Raw genomic sequence first — 20,314 nt, 5'->3', positions numbered from 1 at the left:
TTTAAATCCTGGCTCGTACCAATGAGTTTTTCGGAACTTATGTACGGAATATCATTTGATATTTACCACATTATATTTATCAATGAAGAAAAACATCGCGAGGAAACCTGTCTCCAACCCGCATTGGGCCAGCGTGGCTCTCGCGCTTGAGAGGAGGCCTTTGCCCAGCAGTGGGACGTATATAGGCTGAAATTATTATTTATTATTATTATGATAAACTCACAAATTAATGCCCTAAACGGGATTGGACACCAAATATTTCCAGCTTCGTCTGCAGGTTCACTACTGAATTATCTATTAGTTTAATTTACTCCAAAGTCTTTAATATTCCGTTATCAATAATGGGACGTTATCAATCAAAAGGTATTACTTTGTCGTTACCATAAGGACGCTCTGACAGGTAATTCGTATAAAGATACAAGCAAATTGGTACCTTTTGATTGAGAATGTCACTATAATTCATTGAAAGTCAGGGCTGGCAAATGAATCTATCCTAGGAAACTAACTTTGCCGTTGGTACCCATCTTTGCCCAAATAAATTTCTCAAAAAACCTATTTTCGACATCCGTCCCCAACTTCCCTTATCACTTTTTTTCTTATAAAAATTATATAAAACATTTCAAATCCTAAATGTTAAATACATCCATGAATCCCATGGTACATAGAACTTTAAAGCCAAATTATGAACAGTCACGCTCCGTGATTGTTGAGCCATTTAGGGTCTTAGCTAAGTTGGTTGTTCAATACTTACGCTATGGAATGTCCAATTTAGCTAGAACCCTACATTGCTCAATCACGGAGCGTGACTGTACTAAAGGCGAATTTTATTTTTACATATCTGCCAACCATACCTGCATATTTTCAGTGAACTGCAACATTCGTAAAGGGATTTGCCGCAAATAACGGGTAAAACTACTAACGTGATAAAGTGAATAACGTGAACTAGATCGTTACTCATCAAATGATATTAGCGCGAGATCACTTGGCATGTATATAGTGGCAGTTATTCGCCAAATAGGTCATCAATATATCACATTGCTTTTCCGATAAATATAATAACTTGGCCTCTTCTTGATAATCAATTTCAAGTAAGTAGGTAAATATATTTTCCTAAAATGTTATTATTACAATGCTACTAGGTGAAATTCTGTTTTCATGAGAACTATTTTGAATCGCTTTTAGATTGCACTAAAATCTTCTTCAATGTAGCGTTTTCGCGGCCCAGCGCCAGGGTCCGCTTTCCTACTCAATCTTCTCAACTTTGCCCTTTCTTCGGCATCCCCAGGTGTGAGATTATTCTCTTTCATGTCCGCTATCACGACGTCCAGCCAGCGCTTCTTAGGCCTACCGCGGCCGCGTGATTTATTAAACTAATATTTAAGTATAATTATTAAGATAATTAAAAACTGTTATTAATTAATAACCTATTTTTAAACGACTATCAAAGGTTGTTTCCGTTTTAACAGGTCTATTGGACTTCCATAGAAAAAAAAAGAGGTTTCATCAGCCTTAATGTATGAAACTGCATATTTTTTCGTGAATTCAAGATGTTTCTTAGAAAATGTAATTTTGTATCTCCTACGTATTCGTCCTGCAATATATGACTATAAATTGGAAAACCAATCCTTTTTCATTTGAATGGCGCCCAACGTGGGGCCCGGCGAAAGATGATGCAACCAAGTGAATATTGAAAAGAAACTCAAAATAAGTAAAATGATAGTAAAAATAAAACATTTATTCATGAAACAGTATACAACTTCCACATTATACAACTACCGCCAAACTGTATAACAGTTTGTTGGAAGAAATAGATCTCTTTCTTTACATAACTGTTTCAAGTTATATCTTATTTAGGTATGTAAACTGTTTAGGTATCAGTATAAGTTATAAATAACAATATGTTTTAAATAAATTTTATTTTAGTTTTATATTGTTTCAACTGTGTTTTTAATTGTGATTTTAAGCCATTTTTTCTGGTGCTTTTCCTAAAATTAGGTTTATTGTTATAAATTTTAGGAACGAGATAAGATTTGAAAAAGGTTTGTGTAAAGGTGACATCTTTCAATTGTTTCAACTCAAGTGCATTTTAAATTAAAACTATTTTGAACTACTTTATTACTATCAATACTAACTTATTTAACTATCTTTGCCATGATCGGTGTACCTATAATTATAGGTAATTAAATTAAATTATCTATAATTATTTATTATTTATTTAATCACTGTTAGACGGAAGTGACGGAACATAATTATCCAAGTCTCCATTAGTGGGTCGCGTTGCGTCGTCACGTTGACGCTTTGATATTTTACATAATATATTTGTGGTATTTTTAATAAAAAGGGTCCTTATTGTCGATGGCGCTTACGCCATTATTAACGATGCTCAGATATAAATACAATGCCGCACGACGCTGTGCGGCGTAAGCGCCATCAACAATAAGGTCCCTTTTCATATAAAATGCCCCATATATTTTATGATGTGCCACATAAATGCATTGCGACACAATACAGTGCACTATGGGGCCTCAGTCTAACACGAAAAGAGGAATAATTTGGTATTTACATGTTTAAAGCGGGAAAGTGTTTACATGAAATGTAAATGCACTTATTTGTTTTGATACACTTTCTGCATATTAAGATATAATGAACATACCTACATACAATGATGTAGTATGTAACCCACTTTCTATCTAGGTTACTACCTAAGGTTTATTTGATAAATTAAGTTTGCGAGAAAACCCGGAAGAAGGCAATTTTTCTAGTTCCAAATTTTACAAAAGCAGAGCATTTCTCTCAGAAACATGTAGTTCGAATGATACGGATTGAAAAATAAATATGTGGCAGATTTTTCTTTATTAATTCGCACATAAACACAAGCTATAGTTGGTCAAGCAAATCTTGTCAGTAGAAAAAGGCGCGAAATTCAAATTTTCTATGGGACGATATCCCTTCGCGCCTAATTTTTTTTAAATTTGCCGCATTTTTCTACTGACAAAATATGCTTGACCAACTATAGTAAATAAATGAGGTCTTTCCATTTAAATTAATAATATAAATACCTGGGTAATCGCCATTATAATCAACAGCGTCCATTTTTTGCCTATTCAAAATTAGGTAAAATTCCTGTTTACGGTTTTTTGCAACCGCCGTGGTATAAAGAAGTAAATCATAAAAGTAACCTTGCATGTTTTATGCACCATAATGTGCAATTTGAATTTTGTACAGTCAAGGTACTAAATATCGGAATGGACAAAGTATCAAAAATACGCAACCTTACTGCTCGCCCGTACATTGAAGTAGTGTGTACATATTTTTGACACCTTGTTCGTGTCAATATTTAATACCTTGACTGTACTATAATCGAATTAAATTATAAGTTTCCAAAAATAATCTTAAATAACCTTTATATCTATAAATTGGTATACAGATGTCAATCACAATGAAAAAATCAAACGATGCAATTGGTAACGCATTGGACCGGCAATCCAAGGATGTGGGTTCGAGTCCCACGTTGACCAGAGTTTGATCATCGTTTGATTTTTTCATTGTGATTGACATCTGTATATACAATTTATAGATTGTAATAATGTGGTACGTCCCACAATAAAAAAGGAAAAATATATTAACATTTAACCTTTATATCGTTTCACACAATTTTTTCTAAAATTTCCCACCCTTGCAACTATTCATCATAAGCTCAGCGTGACCTGCGAACCATACACGTGTAAACACTGCTTGTAAACAGGTAAGCGTTGAAAGGATTACGCAACACGTGACGTGTCCGCCCTTGACATTAGTTTCGGAGGGTAAAATTGGAATTTATTGAGCACTGAGAGTTTATGAGTTATACCTACATGTTACGGCTCTTGATTTTATGTGTGTTACTTGTCTTGTTTGTATTAGATGCATGCAATTATTACACTTTATCGTAATTATAATATTCCTATGAGAATCAGATAATTATATAATATGCGTCAAATGATATAATTATACTATATAAATTAAGTAGAAAATCAATGCAAAACCTGACCTACTTATCCCTTTAGGTACATACGTGTACCTACTTATTATAATGCGTTTACAAGCGCATTGCTTAGCTGTTCAAGATTTGGTTAAAATTTGGCTGATTTTAAGAGCTTCTGGAAGAACAAATAGTAATATTTAATTTAATGTTATAATTTTAATTGCAGAAATCGTCCGACCGTCCAGTCATCCGTCACTTCAGTATTCGGCGCTCTGTTGAAATTGTCGGCATATCCAACAATAGAGTGAGTAAATTTAAATTATTAAGTTTTTAGCAAAAAAAATTTTTTTTGATACAAGCTTTTATCGCTGACTATACTTTTCTTCCCACGGGCAACTAATACTCTTCGAGACATTTCTAAAAACCCCTAACAATAACTAGGTTTAGTTGCTATATTTTAACAGAGTTCTATGGCCACCTCCTGCCTCCATCATCAGATCAGTTCGATAGTACCATAATATTGCATTGTCCACCGACTTACATATGTACGCAGTACTGATAGTTCCGCTACTTGATGGTAGATGTAGACTACGAAAATAATTGTATTTTTGGTAACAAAACCGATGTATGGAATGAGCACTCTATGTCTTCTTAATTCTCTTTGCTAATGCTAAAATTTAGCTCAAACAGATCTCGCAAGATTAAAGTTGTTAGTGTTACAACATACTCAACAACACAGCTAAATAAAATCTCGTAAAAAAAACCGTATTAAAAATCACACGCATACCACCCTCAGCCTAGACTGTCCACCCAAACACCCCCCTCCGGCAGACGGAGCGGCGCCACTCAAGGATGTCTGCCCGCGGAGGTTAAGGACTGTGAGGATTGATTTTAGGCCCTATCTAGCCTAAGGGCTGCGATTATATCTTTGGGGCATAGACGAGGGAAATGACGCAATTTTTTTCTTACATGTAATGAACTGGGACGTAAAATATACACGGTGGCTAAAAAATAAGTGCATTCCCGTTGCTAGGGAGGTTGTGGGATTACACTGAGCAACTGTTACTATGGGAGCAACCCAAAAATCGCGAAATAAGAAGCCTGTATAAGAAGAAGCTATCGGTACATTAAATTTTTGACTTCGAAAGCGGACCATACGACTGGTACTTAATTTGATTCATGTCACTAAAAGTTATTCCTTAAATGTTACCCCACCCGCAGCTATAAATGTTACCCAATACGCTATTTCCCGCTATTAAAAAAAAGTTTTAATTGGTCAATAAAAGTTTTGATTAGCTTAATTAAATTTTATAGTACTTGGGAGTTCTTTTTAGGGTTCCGTACCTCAAAAGGAAAAACCGGAACCCTTATAGGATCACTTTGTTGTCCGTCCGTCCGTCTGTCAAGATCCTTTATCTTGGGAACGCGTGGAGGTATACCGAGTTGAAATTAAAATCATATACTCAGGTCTCAGGTCTACAGCTTCTTGAAGCTGTGAAAAATCAAACTTCTGAGTTACCGTAAAAAAAGATACGGCCATTTATGCCACAAAAAACGTATATTTCGATATTCACAAGGAAATCAAAATTTATAGGGTACTTCACGTAGACCTAGAACTATGAAATTTGGCACGTAATATCGTCTTACACTACAAAAAAAGGGAAAAATCTAAAAACTATAAATTTGTAAAAAAAAGTTTGTACGAAACCCTTGGTGGGCGAGTCCGACTAGCACTTAGCCGGTTTCTTTAATTAAATCGTGCTTTTTCGAAGAATATATTTAGGTAGGTAAATAAACTTGAAAAGTAAAACGTAAACTGAGAAAATATTTTCATCATTTCATCTTAATCATTAGGGCCGTTTCCGAATTGCAAGTGGTGAAGACGTCCGGCCACTGCTAAATATCAGCCTCCCCTATAAGCTAGCATAATTATAATTGATACACTTTATTTTATTAAGTACATTATGATACAAGTGAGCTAACTTGGCCATTACACTAGAGGCGATTTTGAAGACTGAGCCGAAGCGAAGCGTAATAGTAATATATTATATTGCACCAAATAACCAAGACTTGATGGTGCTATTGAAAACCACATAAGTTTTCAGTACCGCCATCAGAATGGAGTTTGGTGTCGATAAGTGTGCGGTACATTGGGGTAAGGTTGTAAATTCAACAAATTTAGAACTTTCTGAGTCTTTCAGATCAGAAACCTATAAATACCTTCGTATGTCACAGTCGTTGGGTATTGAGGATGAGGGTATTAGACGGTCGGTGAAGGAGCGCTTTTTCAGTCGGCTCACAAAAGTTCTTAACAGTATTTTGTCAGGGGGCAACAAAGTGCGCGCCTTCAATGCCTGGGTAATGCCCCTACTCACATACTCCTTTGGTATACTAAAGTGGACTTAGACCGAGCTTGATGCCCTGGATCTGAGGGTCCGACTACTGCTCACCACACATCGTATGCTACACCCACGCTCGTCAGTTATGAGATTGTACATCCCACGGAAGTGTGGAGGTCGAGGCTTCCTAAACGCCAAAGATCTCCATAACCGCGAAGTGTGCAATCTCAGGAATTATTTCCTTTACAACGAGTGTGGGATGCATCGTGATCTTTAAATACGTGATCTCAAGAATTTCCCTTGGTATAATTTTCAAGCTCTCAAGCTCTCAAGTCAAATATTAAAAATGTGACCAAAATAGTATTTTTTCTGATCATCACAAACATGTATCCATAATTAGCGATACGCCATATTTATCAAAAAAAATAATTATCAATATCAAGATCACATTCTTAAACTCCGAATTGGCTTCCAGGACAAATCTTGGCGAGCATTCCCAAACAGAAATATCCGTCGTGTGTAAGCTGGATTTTACTATTACGACGAGAAGTGTAAATTGTTACATTGTTGCAACTGGGACACTGGCTGGGTCGCAAAATTAAAGTGACTATTCTGTGCATATTTATAAGTATATTGCGTTGGAAGGAAAGTACGAGTAATTTCACAGACATACTGGGTTTTTTAGTTGAAAAATATGGTTGGAAAATGCTTCTGGCTAAGTAAATATAATTCTTACTTTGCGTGTTTCGGACCAAAATTCTAGTCGTCGCAGTTATAGCTTAAAGCGTGATTCATTTTAGTGTTAAGAAGTCTACAACTCACTGCCCGGGAACCACTTAGCCCCCGCAGCGGAAGTGTCAACTCTCACACTTGAGAGACATAAAGAATTAGAAAGCTTAAAAATAACGTATTTCTAAGCAAAAGTTATATCCGACGAACTAAACTAAAATAATTATAATAGTCTAAAGATCAAAAACACTGGATATTTTGACGTATTTTTGCAAACAACCCACAAACAAATATATTTGAAAATAATGTTAAAACATGTAGTAAAAATTTGAATGGAGATTTCGTGTGGGTTGGTTCCCGACTGCAAAAATACGTTTCATACCGTACGCAGTCTTCAATTTGTTACCTACATCTTGTGTATACGTTACAGCTTCACCTTTTGCACACTTAAATTAGTTATAATTTAAGCGTAATAAGACAAATAAGCGTCATTCTAGATCTGCGCGTAACTTTAATCACTTAATCTGTATGTGACAATATAAACTCTCTTGAAATAGGTACACAGTAAATTTAATCAAACTTATTGTTTATATCAATTTAAAATTCCCAAATTAATTCTGATTGGATAATGAATTAACTATGGGAGAAATACGTAATCTAACACACAAGAAAACCTTGTCGACATCGGCTTTACGGCCATTCTAAATATAAAAACAGTATCGATTGAGCCCAAAGCCCCGTGGTCCGCTGCATACTTTATATGCGTTGATGTAACAATCGTTTACACGTGGCGACATCTAGTAGTTAAACAGGGTAAACATTGGAAAGTAATTTTCTCAAAAATGGACGGCAAAGTCTACGTTGCCGGTTAAAAAGTAGGTCGCGAAGTGCGTAGTTTATGGTCAGTCAAAAAAATAAAAAGTTACCAACATTGCAGTCTCGATTTCGGGACCGCAATGTTGCATACAAATTTCATTATTTGTCGAGTTCCAAACTTTTTAAAAGTTGAAGTGGCCATATCAAAATGAAGGCATAGGTCCATTAAACAGCCAAACAGATGATCAGTACTTATTATTATAATGTTGGTACCGCGACTATTTAGGTGTCTCAAATAGGTTGGCGTATTTTCAGCAGAAAAATACTTCTATTTTTAATTTAAAAAATAAAACGGCGGCATAGCAAATCTTACTACTTTTTTCTGTGAAAATATATACATAAGGACGTTGCTTCTGTATAATTTTTCTATTATATTTGTATTTATTGCGCCATTTTTGAGAAAAGCTCTATATATGACTCGGCTGGAAGGCTACTTGCTGGCTTCGGATTCAATTAAACGGACTCCCAAGGTCGTCCGTTTAAAATGAATCCTCAGCCAGCAAGTAGCTACTTCCGAGCCTCGACAATAATGTACATTGTTAATTGGAAAAGTTTGCGGAATTCCGTCAGATTGGTAAATGAACTTGTCGAATTTGGAAATATTAGCTAGGTCCATTCTAAATATAAAAAGAGTATCGATTGAGCCCAAAGCCCCGTGGTCCACTGCATACTTTATATGCGTTGATGTAACAATCATTTACACGTGGCGACATCTAGTAGTAACAAGGTCAACATTCGAAAGTAATTTGTTAATTGAAAAAGTTTGCGGAATTCCATTAGATTGGTAAATTAACTTGCCGAATTTGGAGTTATTAACTGGGGCCGATTTCTCTAACGGTAACTATTAGACTAATATAATTAGTGTGTTGTCATAGAAACTCATACGATTTGACAGTTTGTGGACTAACAAACAAGTTTGGAGTTTGTGTGTTTGTTATATTAGTCGTTCGAAAAGCACGCCAGCCTGCTTCCATTCATTACCATTATGTGGCTGGTGTTCTCACGTGCTCTCAATGTGCACGGGGGTTCGCCTCGAAGATCGGCTACATCAGCCATATTCGGGCGCACGAGCGCCGTGCTAACGGTAACAGTTAGCTCCTAGTTACTAGGAGTCGAAGTGGTCGCCATGGTCGAAATCGGCCGGAAGGATCATTCATTCATTCGTTCGAAAAATGGGCCCCAGCTCTGAGTTATTTTGGCTATTTTATGTAAGTACATAAAACCTACCTAAGACCTGAAATTAGTGTTAGTACAGTCGCCATCAGATATATCGGAGCGGCCAAGGTGCTCACAAATATCTGAACACGCCTCTATTGTCAAGGCGCTAGGTGCGTGTTCAGATATTTTTGAGCACTTCGGCCGCTCCGATATATCTGATGGCGACTGTAGTACAAGTTTTTATGAAAGTGACTGTATATGGTAAGAACGCTTTTTTTTGTTTTATTTCAATAAATTGTAAAATCGCGCTTTCACAACGTTTTGAGAAACGAAATAGATTTTTTTGTAAATATCACCTATGCTTGATCCCACGATAGTAAATTTATATAAGAAACAATAGCTTCTTCCCATGACTTAACATAAATATTATCTTCTATCCTTCACCGTCTGAAACTATCTCCACACCAAATTTCATCTAAATCGGTTTAGCGGTTTAAGCGTGAAAAGGTAACATACCGACAGACAGACAGCATACATAACATACTTTCGCATTATAAATGCTAATATTATATTACTAGCTTTTGCCTGCGAAGTCCACTCGTTTCATTGTTATCTTGAGAAATGCAGTGTTACAGTTATTGGCCTTTATTTACCACATAACTATTGACCTGAAGAACTATAAAAACTATTCGGAAGCCACAAAATAATCCTCCAAAGATTAAAACAACATAAAACAATTCAATACAACCATTCTCCAGCTAAAAACCAATCTTATTTCCTTTATCATTCCCTTCATTTTGCAATAACACGCTCAACATAATATCAACTCCTTTTGATCCTTATGTACATATGTTAAGATTGATATTTGGATGGGATTATTCGGAGGAGGGTGAATAAGAAGTACTATGCACATTTGTAAATAAGATTTATTATGGTTTCATACATTGGGGCAAAAGAAGATCGGAAGGAAATGTGTGTCGAGGGGATCGTGTACCATTACATGCGTTTAATTTGGGTTTTTACTTGTATACAGGTTGATTATTATTTACAACAACGGGACTTAATTGAGTAAAATAACGCCGCTATACTTACTCAACCTCGTATCTGCAACACTCTTTTGATGACAAAAACACCCGTATTCCGAATGAAAGAAAAGCGACATTTCCATCAAATGATTGTTGCAGTTATGAGGTTGAGTAAGTATAGCAACGATAAGTTTTAAATTTACCTCCGACGTTGAACAACGAGGACGATTAAACGTTCAAGTTAATAAACAAGACCAAGTGCGGGTAGTTCGAAAAACTCGCGCGCCTAGAAGATGTTGATGTCAACTTTTGCCTTTCTCCGAGACCACGGGGACAATTCCGTCCTAGAAACGTAGGAGGTAAATTTAAAACTTATTTTACGCGATTATTTAAGTCCTGTCATTGTAAATAATAATGAGTAAAAATCGTGAAAGTTAAAATCAGTGTTTTACAGGTTGATTGTTAATCCATACTTAATATTATAAATGCGAAAGTCTGTCTGTCTGTCTGTGTGTTCCCTCTTCACGCTTAAACCGCTGAATCGATTTAGATGAAATTTGGCATAGAGATAGGTTGAGTCCCTGAGAAGGACATAGGATAGTTTTTAATCCGAAAATCATCCCTTAAGAAAGTAAAAAGCGGGGTGGAATTGAGATAATTAATGAAGTGTCTGCTAATTTGTGTGCATAATATGCTCAAATTGAATAATTGCTATAAGACTTTCTCCAGGTTATTACTCTAGCTGGGGTTACTAAGTCCACGCAGACGAAGTCGCGGGCAAAAGCTAGTAGCAAAATAATACTAGATTAGCGCATAACCCAAAAATACGTTAGAGTTAAACCAAGAAAAGTCTACAGAGATTTTGACAGCACACGCAGTGCAGGTGTTTTTATTAAACGTCAAACTTCTATGAAATTATGACGTATAAATAGGACTTCCGGTTCGAACGCCATCTTGATAGTAGCCTCGTGATTAATTCCTTTATTTTTTGTTCATTAATATTGTTTAAAGTGTAATATCGATAGCTTTATTATACAGTAATCTAATTTGGTAGTGTGCAGTGAATGGAGAATTAATCTCAAAGCGTGTTTAACCACCATTTTGGAGTCAACGGCCGGTAGTCCACGTGCTTCTCGTAAAATCCAGCTATCGGTTTTACGAGACAACAACAACAATAACTACCGAACAACGTCGTGCTCTAAGAGCATTTGGTATTTCTACCTCTAACCGTGTCTGGCTAGAGCCCTAGAGGCCCATAATTTTATTTACCGTACACTGGCTGAAGAAAATCTAGAATTATTAATTCGATCCCACGTGGATCCCACTTTGACGTTGGCGAAATCATCGACAGTACCGATGGAGCCATACTACTTAAAGATTGATTGACGTATAAATAACACTGGCACTGCGCGTGTCAAAATCTCTGCAGACTTTCCTTGGTCTAATTCTAACAAATTTTTTTTACTGTGGCATATTATTGATAATCTTAACAATTGCGTTTGAGTATCAAAGCTAAAGGACAATATTTTTAAGATAATACGTTTTGTTTAAGTTAAATGATTTCATTGCGTGTTTATACGCGACCATGTATTTAGTACCTGCGTGTATATATATATAGCTCCATGCCGTAATCGGCAACGGCGACCCTAGCTAATTACGAGCGTGGGCTCTGACATGGCTGGCAAAGCCGAACTTATTTTTAAAAACTCTATCGCAGGTGGGGCAGTAAAGCTGACCAGAATCATTGTAAGTGTAATTATAGGAGGGTTTCGGCCGGGACTTACGTATCTGACGTTTCGTATCAAGTTCAATGAGACGAGCGTCTTCAAAGTTCTTTACGCTCATCTTAACACGAGAACGCCATTCTGGCCGCTGAGAAGCATACTCCTCCCATTTGTCAGGTGGTATACCGCAGGCAGTTAGGTGACGCTTAAGCATGTCCTTGTAACGTAGGTGCTGCCCACCTTGCTTCCGTTTACCAGCTGATAGCTGGGAGTAGAAAACGGCTTTAGGTAGTCTACAATCACTCATACGCCAAACATGCCCACACCACCTCAGCTGACCCTTCATCAAGAGCGCCTCCATGCCAGGCATTTTACAACGACGAAGTACCTCTGTGTTGGGGACACGATCTTGCCATTTTATTCGCAGAATGGAACGTAGACAGCGTAAGTGGAACGTGTCCAGCAAGCGAATGTCGCCTTTGTACAAACACCATGTTTCCGAAGCATACAAAAGAATCGGAAGAACCATGGCTTTGTACACCGACAACTTCGTCTGCAGCTTTAGATCATGCGATCCCCAAACACGATGCGTTAACCGACCGAAAGTGGACGCAGCCTTAGCAATCCTAGATGGGATCTCGGAGGATAGTCTGTTATCCTTTCTGATCTGGCTCCCAAGATACTTGAAAGAGGACACTTCTGTCAGGGGTTTCCCTTCTATAGTTAGGTTGGAAGTGTCCGCTTCGCATTTACGGGCTGGTTGTTTTAGCACTTGAGTCTTGGATATGCTTATTACTAAGCCAAATCTAAGGCACGACCTTTGCAGAGCATCCATGTAGGACTGAAGCGTCTCCATGCTATTGGCCATTAAGCAAACGTCGTCGGCATAGAGAATCTCGAGTACGGAGAGCCTTGTGGCCTTCATCTTAGACTTGAATCGAGACAGGTCAAAAACACTTCTGTCAGAACGAACGCTTAGTTGTATTTGCCCAGAGCACCCAAGGAGCGAGTCCTCAAGTACTGTGGAGAAATACAACGCAAAAAGAGTAGGAGCCATCACACAACCCTGTTTGACTCCACTGGTGACTGGAAATCGTTCCGAAAACTCGTTTTCATGTCGAACTGTAGCCATCATATTTTCATGAAACTGTCTGACTAAGTTAACGAACTTTTCGGGACACCCAGTTTTTTGCAAAACAAGCCAGAGAGCTTCTCGCGGCACGCGGTCGAAAGCCTTCTCAAGGTCTACAAAGCACATATATAGGGGACAGTTCACGTGTGCTTCACCTGCGTGTATAAACAGATGACGAATGTGCATAATTATCTATAGGCGCCATCAGATATATCGGAGCGGCTGAGTTGCTCAAAAATATCTAACACCTTGACAATAGAGGCGTGTTAAGATATTTGTGAGCACCTTGGCCGCTCTGATATATCTGATGGCGATTGTGCCCAGTTGCCCACATATATGTCGCAGACCGTCTGTTATGGATTTATGACGGCTGCGTTTGATGGAATGTCAAGTATTGAAGTTGTCTTTGCTTGAGTATGTTTGGCTGCGATACAGTGACTGTTATTTGAATGACCCGAACAGCTGCTTGAATGAATTGGTTCCTGGCTGATTCTAATGACAGCCCAAAAGGGGCTGGCATCCTGAAAGGAACCGTCAGTCAGATTTGAATTGGAAAGTGTCGCAGTCAACCTCACTACATTCCTATTATTTGTATTTTTATCAAATGTATCGTTTTAGCTATGGCATTCATCGAGTATCATTAATCTTCTTCATCATTCATCTATCGCCGACATCAGAAGTGGGATCCGACATCTAAATGAAGGAGACGTTCACAGTCATGTCAACTGCACCTGCATTAATGCAACTTTTACATTATAACTTTGAACATCGAATTTAACTTTAATCTATTCTTATATCTTTACTCAATTCTGTCTGTCCTTCCACCTCCTTGAAACTTATAATAATGCTAATAATATTTTGACGCCATTTAATCTAGATTCTGCGTTTAACAACTTTTCATTAATAAAATACCGTCTGCGAAGTTTGCAAGATTTGCGATCCATCAGTACAAGACAAACGGAGACGAGAAGTCCATTAGGATTAACTCAAACATAGCCTTCGGTTTGGGAAAGTCAATAATTAGGGTATCTGTATTTTAACACCGGGGTCAAAAATATTATCGTAAAACCAGTAGGTAGTACAACTGTTGGTGTTCAAAGTTGTAAGTACTTAATTTTCAGCAGAGATCGCTTTTTAGCAACAAGACCGCCTGTTGTTACCTTGATACCTAGTCTTAAACTTGTATTTTGTTTTTTGTGTATTTTTAACTTTATGGTGGACAACAAAAAATATTTACAGTACCCACTGATAATTAGCACATTACGTGACTGTGAAAAAAATAAAACAAACTAATTTTTAGTAGCAAAAAGTGGGTAAGGTCAGGTTAGAACTGTGACCCCATATAAAAAGTAATGTTTTTTATCGTATAAAGTATTACGTTATATTAAAATATAATATGACAAAAGCCATTATACAATATGCAGAATAGAAATAGAATAGAATAATACATATCAATAATCATAACATAATCAACGTATAATAATAATTGCATTATAACAAATAATATTATAGGAAATGACATTATAGCAAGTGCCCGATAGTTTTTTTATAATTATATAAACATTACACACCCTTTGAAAAGATGTGTTATTGCCGGTCCCATATTGGGATAACGTCCTACAATTTAGGAGAGATATAAATCTTTTTGAATCAGAGGCAAAGATAGATATAACTCCGTAATAGATGGATACAGTCTAAGGAAAAAACGTGCCTCGAAAATCAAGAAAATTTGATTCTCGTTCAGAGGGCGCTACTAGCTTTGGCCTACTGTCGTATAGATGGCGTTGACGGTTTCGTTTGTTATTTAACTATTTTAACGCATATCAGTGAAAGAACATGGGTCAAAATCATAAAAATAATTAATGTAAATAAAAAAAACCATTTATCCATATTTAAATACATTTTATCGTATTTTTATAAATCTTCATTTTTAGTTTTAAAGTGTGTCGACAGATGGCAGTAAATTTACTGGGGTTACAAAATTTACTATGACAGTACCGCTCTAGTATAAGTTACTCTAGAGGTGTAGGGTTAGAGCCGGCGTAGCTTTATTTGACGTTTATAAGCGCATTGTAATAATTATTATGCCTACTTGCAAAATAATCTTTATTGAATGAAAAAACTCCTAAGTGTTGTATTTTTATAAATCTTCATTTTTAGTTTTAAAGTGTGTCGACAGATGGCAGTGAATTTACTGGGGTTACAAAATTTACTATGACAGTACCGCTCTAGTATAAGTTACTCTATGATCAGAGGTGTAGGGTTAGAGCCGGCGTAGCTTTATTTGACGTTTATAAGCGCATTGTAATAATTATTATGCCTACTTGCAAAATAATCTTGAATGAAAAAACTCCTAAGTGTTGTATTTTTTTGCCATTCTGCCAAAAGGAAGGTTTTAACCGACAACAATTTCATAGAAGGAGGAGGTTCTGTATTCGGTTGTGGCTATTTTTTTTTTAATGTATGTTCACCGATTATTCCGAGACCCGTGGTCCGATTTGAGTAATTCTTTTTACATATACATAGGGTAGCCACGATTTGTTCATGGTTTTAATACTGTATAAAAAAATAACTCCAATAGTTCACGTTTAAATGTATATTCCTTGCTAGCCTGTCTGTTGTTTGTTTAGAACTGCATGTAAGAAATAACTTTTAAAGACTTCATTTAAAGAACCAATTTAAATTTTGTTTAACTTATCTTCAATTACTAACGAAACTTCATTTAATCCGCCAAAGATCAAATCAAATATGTATGTTAAGTCAAAAAAAGGGATTCTAATTTTAGCAGTCGGTCTACATGTATCAATGATTCAACAACGTTTTTACAATATTTTCATAATTTTCGAAATCGCTGTATGGCATTTTTCATAAACGCCTGTCAAGTCTAACAAGTCATTAATAATCAATAATCCTTAAGGCCGTTCCATCGGTTTGCCGCTGTCTTTGTCACATTTCGCAAGAAAGAACGGGAAAGAACATACGCGCCAAGTGTCAATTTTGATCGAATTTTGTCGGTTTTTATTTATTTTAAAAACGTTACCTTACAATATCGAAATTCTAAAGCTATGAAATTACTATTTATGTTATGATTGTTTTTTCTTCATTTTTTGTTTATAATAAATAACCGAGTAAAGTAGGATTAAAAGTCCGAGTTAGAGGTGACTTTGGGAATTAATTGTATCGAGCCAAGTGTCATAATTCGTGTATCGGAAGCTATGTTGTTAAAGATAATATAGTCAAGAACTACATATATTTTTTCCACGTCTACGAATATCAGCGCCTCTTAGATAAAAAAAAAAAAAAAAAAGCGCCTCTTAGAAAAACATGATCATATAAGGAGATTTTTCGCCTTCTGGCTCAGGGAACCGCCTTAAACGTATTTTTTAGGTTTCCGTACCCAAAGGGTAAAAACGGGACCCTATTACTAAGACTTCTCTGTCTGTCTGTCTGTCACCAGGCTGTATCCCATGAACCGTGATAGCTAGACAGTTGAAATTTTCTCAGATGATGTATTTCTGTTCCCGCTATAACAACAAATAGTATAAGCAGAATAAAATAAATATTTAAGTGGGGCCCATACAACAAACGTGATGTTTTTCCCGTTTTATGCGTAATGGTACGGAACCCTTCGTGCGCGAGTTTGACTTTCACTTGGCCGGTTTTTTTACATTTGTTAGAGCGGCACAAAATTTAACTTAGGTTCGCTAAATTTGCAAACGAGGTTAAACTACTACACTCTTAAGTAGATTACTGTTATAAATATAAACTTTCTAAACTTCCCCATGTACTGCATGATCTACAAACATTAAATAACTTGTTTACAAGTTGTATAGCTGGTTTACTGCGTTACATTCTCACTAAACCTACTCGCAACTGTATCTGAAAGTGGGCCATTTGTAACATTTTTATTATCTTATTTATTTACTAAAAGCCAGAAGTTTCTTGAAAAAAATTTGAGTGTTTTTTTCCGCTTCGCTTAAAACGATTGCATTAACATGTTTTAGATTTTTTATTTGATTTGTATTAAATATACAATTGAAAAAATAATTGTATATTTAATATTTAGCAACAATTTAATATGTAACAACACAGTTACATACTCAAAATATATAAAACTTGATTAATTTTATACCTATTTTCCCGTATAGCATATATTACTTAAGAAGATCTGCAATTAACATTAAGACTTCATCTATTCTATGTTATTACACCGTGAACAGAGGTAGGTACACTTACAGAATACCTTTCAGTAACTGAAAGTCATTTGCGGAGTACGATTAGGTCAGGTCAAACGAATAAATTCGTAATCCAATTTGGTGCGTATGCGGCACCGCAAGTAGAAGCTAAATGTAGGATTCAAAGAGTGGCAGCGGTGTTTATAGTAAGCTCAGTAACCGTAGCGTGGCGTGGTAAGATCCATCGATATCCCGTAGACGACTGATGACTAATTGCTCGAAGTAATTTCTATATACCTCATCATGGTATCTTACGTACAGATAGCGCTGCCGCAAAATTCCGCGTGATATTTGATGCAACTGCTATCGGCACGCTGAAGGTAACGTACCGCGGTAGATGCAGAAATTAAACGACCATTTTTACATGTTATGTTATGAATGTTATGATATATCAATATTTAACGAATAAGAGTGGCTCCTTCATTTGTAATATCAAACGAAAATAAACTTCAAGTCACAGTCTCACAGTCAAGTCAAAGGTTTTATCTGGGAAGCATTTCTTAAGTCTCTATAGAAAAATAATATATAAATTAATCAAAGGATTTACAACAAAGTAACTTAGTACACGTATTTATTAGGTTTTACATTTCTCATATCGTTTTCCTTTTTTCTTGAATCCCCTATTTAGTTCCCAATCTAATTAAAGTGCCCCACTTCCCAACTTAGTTGAGTAATGTGCCTAAATTGATACGCAACCATAAATCGAACGCGCTCCACTTTCTGGCCATATATTCTGCTTCCCTTTTACGTTAACCAGCTTAGCTTTACCTTGAAATATGTTTTAATTCTACGTAATCGAAGACCCTTTTATACTGGGTAATTGTATTCTGCAAGCGTTTGAAATGAAACCTCTGACCGTTGCGTTTTAGTTATAACTTTGTACTTGTGGTTATTTAGAAATATTTTGTTTTATGGGGTTATTCTTCTTCTTCTTTTCGTGTCGTGGTTCCATTTTTATACGATGGATGCCCACTATGCCCAGTAGGGAGCGGTGTTGACAGCCCTGGCTGTCGCGTCCCTCAGATCAGATCCAGCTCCGAGCAGTGATGCGGGCATGCAGGGCACGCTAGTAGATGTGCCATGGTTTGCGTTGCTGTGTCGCAGGTTTGGGAGCTATTAAGACGAAAGTGGAGGACACTGATTTAAACCTTCACGATTTTTACTCATTATTATTTACCTCCACGGGACTTAATCGCGTAAAATAGTCTTCTCCGAGACCACGGGGACAACGCCGTCCTCGAAACGTCGGAGGTAAATTTAAAACTATTTTACGCGATTAAGTCCCGTGGAGGTAAATAATAATAGAAAGTGGAGGATCCGCGCGAAATCGCCTTTTCATACAAACGTAGTCCTCATTTTCCTCCGTGGATATTAACATTAAATGAAAATATTTTGACACAATTGGTTGTACATCAACAATAATAGCTATTCCTCTATGTGTGATTTTTTTCGAATTTTTATTTATTATTCTTTTAGTTAAGAACATTAAAAATCTTTTATGAAATTAGTTTTTTGCTCCTAATTATTACAATAATCAAAATATCTAAAAAACTCAAACGTATGGGCTTATCTATGGTTAATATACATCGAATTATGTAAAAACTATTTTTCATAATGTCAATATCCAGAGAGGAAGATGGGGACGACGTTTGTATGGAGAAACGGCCATCCTCTTTCCTCTTAATAAATAATTGTGTGAGTCTAATCAGCACTGTTTTATCCTATTGGCAAAGATAGATAATGTATTTTTTATACCACGTCGGAGCGTATCGACACCTGCGACTCCAGAGGTGTTACATGCGCGTTGCCGACCCTTTAAATTTTATTCTTGAAGAACCCAATACTGTAATAGCCCCTCGAGAAAGCAGAAAGCTCATTCCAAGTTCATGATGAATGAGATTTGTTTTGCCTTTGTCTTGTGGGAATTGATGGTGAAGAAGGATCTAATCAATAGGTATTTCTCTATCGTTGTGTTAACTTTAATCATTACTGTAATCTGCTTTCGAAATATAAACTCTAAGGGTATCTAAGTATATTTTTGTTCTCTATCTCGATAATCCGGCACTTCGATGGTACCCAGTATTCCGGCACTACAATTGGGATACAAATGATTATTTTATGTCCTAATTTACTATGTGCGCTTATATTTTCGGCTTCAAAGTTTTTTTTGAAATGGCGAAGTTCCAGATAAGAGTAAAAATTTCTTTGAATTTAGTGTTTTGGTAAATTGTATTTCTACGACATTACTAAGAAACAAACGAAATTAAATTCCTCGACCGTACCTCTACTAACCTCGTAAGTCCCATGTCAATTTTTGCGCTTTTGAATTTGTAACTTTCTTTTATTTCTATATGAGTTCAAAACTCGAATTTAATTTGTACTTGTACAAGTCAAAGATAGATATAACTTCGTAATAGATGGATACAGTCTAAGGAAAAAACGTGCCTCGAAAATCAAGAAAATTTGATTCTCGTTCAGAGGGCGCTACTAGTTTTGGCCTACAGTCGTATAGATGGCGTTGACGGCTTCGTTTGTTATTTAACAGTTTTAACGCATATCAGTGAAAGAACATGGGTCAAAATCATAAAAATAATTAATGCAAATAAAAAATATCATTTATCTATATTTAAATACATTCTATCGTATTTTTAGAAATCTTCATTTTTATAACATTTAAAACTTTCGCGGTTTGAACACATATTATTTGTCAGTTAGCCGCGACCACGACCAGTGAAACCTGTGTCGAAACGTCGGTAAATAAAGGTAACAAAATAAATTCTTCATTTTTAGTTTTAAAGTGTGTCGACAGATGGCAGTGAATTTACTGGGGTTAAAAATTTACTATGACAGTACCGCTCTAGTATCAGTTACTCTATGGTACAAGTACACGGGGACTTATATGTATACGGCAGGCCATTACATGTAAACATAAGTATTTAATAATTTAAGTAGTTGATTAGTTTGTAATTTTATTGCAGTGCCCTTACAGGGTTGTGTTGAAACATAATAATAATCTTAAGATCTTTTTGTACACACAAAGCAATGATTAAATGAGTATGAGTATGAGTATGACTTACGAGGCAAAAGCAATAGCCATTTTACTATAACCACCTGTAGCTCGCAAGCGCTTAT

The 20,314-nt window shown here is 36.2% G+C and overlaps 1 protein-coding gene across 1 annotated transcript in view; it reads left to right on the top strand.

Moving 5' to 3' along the window:
• The window catches only part of LOC134751601 (uncharacterized), a 70,284-nt gene that overhangs the window by 44,456 nt on the left and 5,514 nt on the right, over nucleotides 1-20,314 (top strand). Inside the window, exon 2 of the mRNA XM_063687076.1 lies at nucleotides 4,191-4,268. Within this exon, the coding sequence (XP_063543146.1) occupies nucleotides 4,191-4,268 (78 nt within the window). The remainder of the gene's footprint in view (nucleotides 1-4,190; nucleotides 4,269-20,314) is intronic.

This window comes from Cydia strobilella, chromosome 22, assembly GCF_947568885.1.
Source record: "Cydia strobilella chromosome 22, ilCydStro3.1, whole genome shotgun sequence".
Taxonomy (NCBI): Eukaryota; Metazoa; Arthropoda; class Insecta; order Lepidoptera; family Tortricidae; genus Cydia; species Cydia strobilella.
Note: the sequence above shows the minus strand (reverse complement) of the source record. Positions and strands in the feature narration are given on the sequence as shown.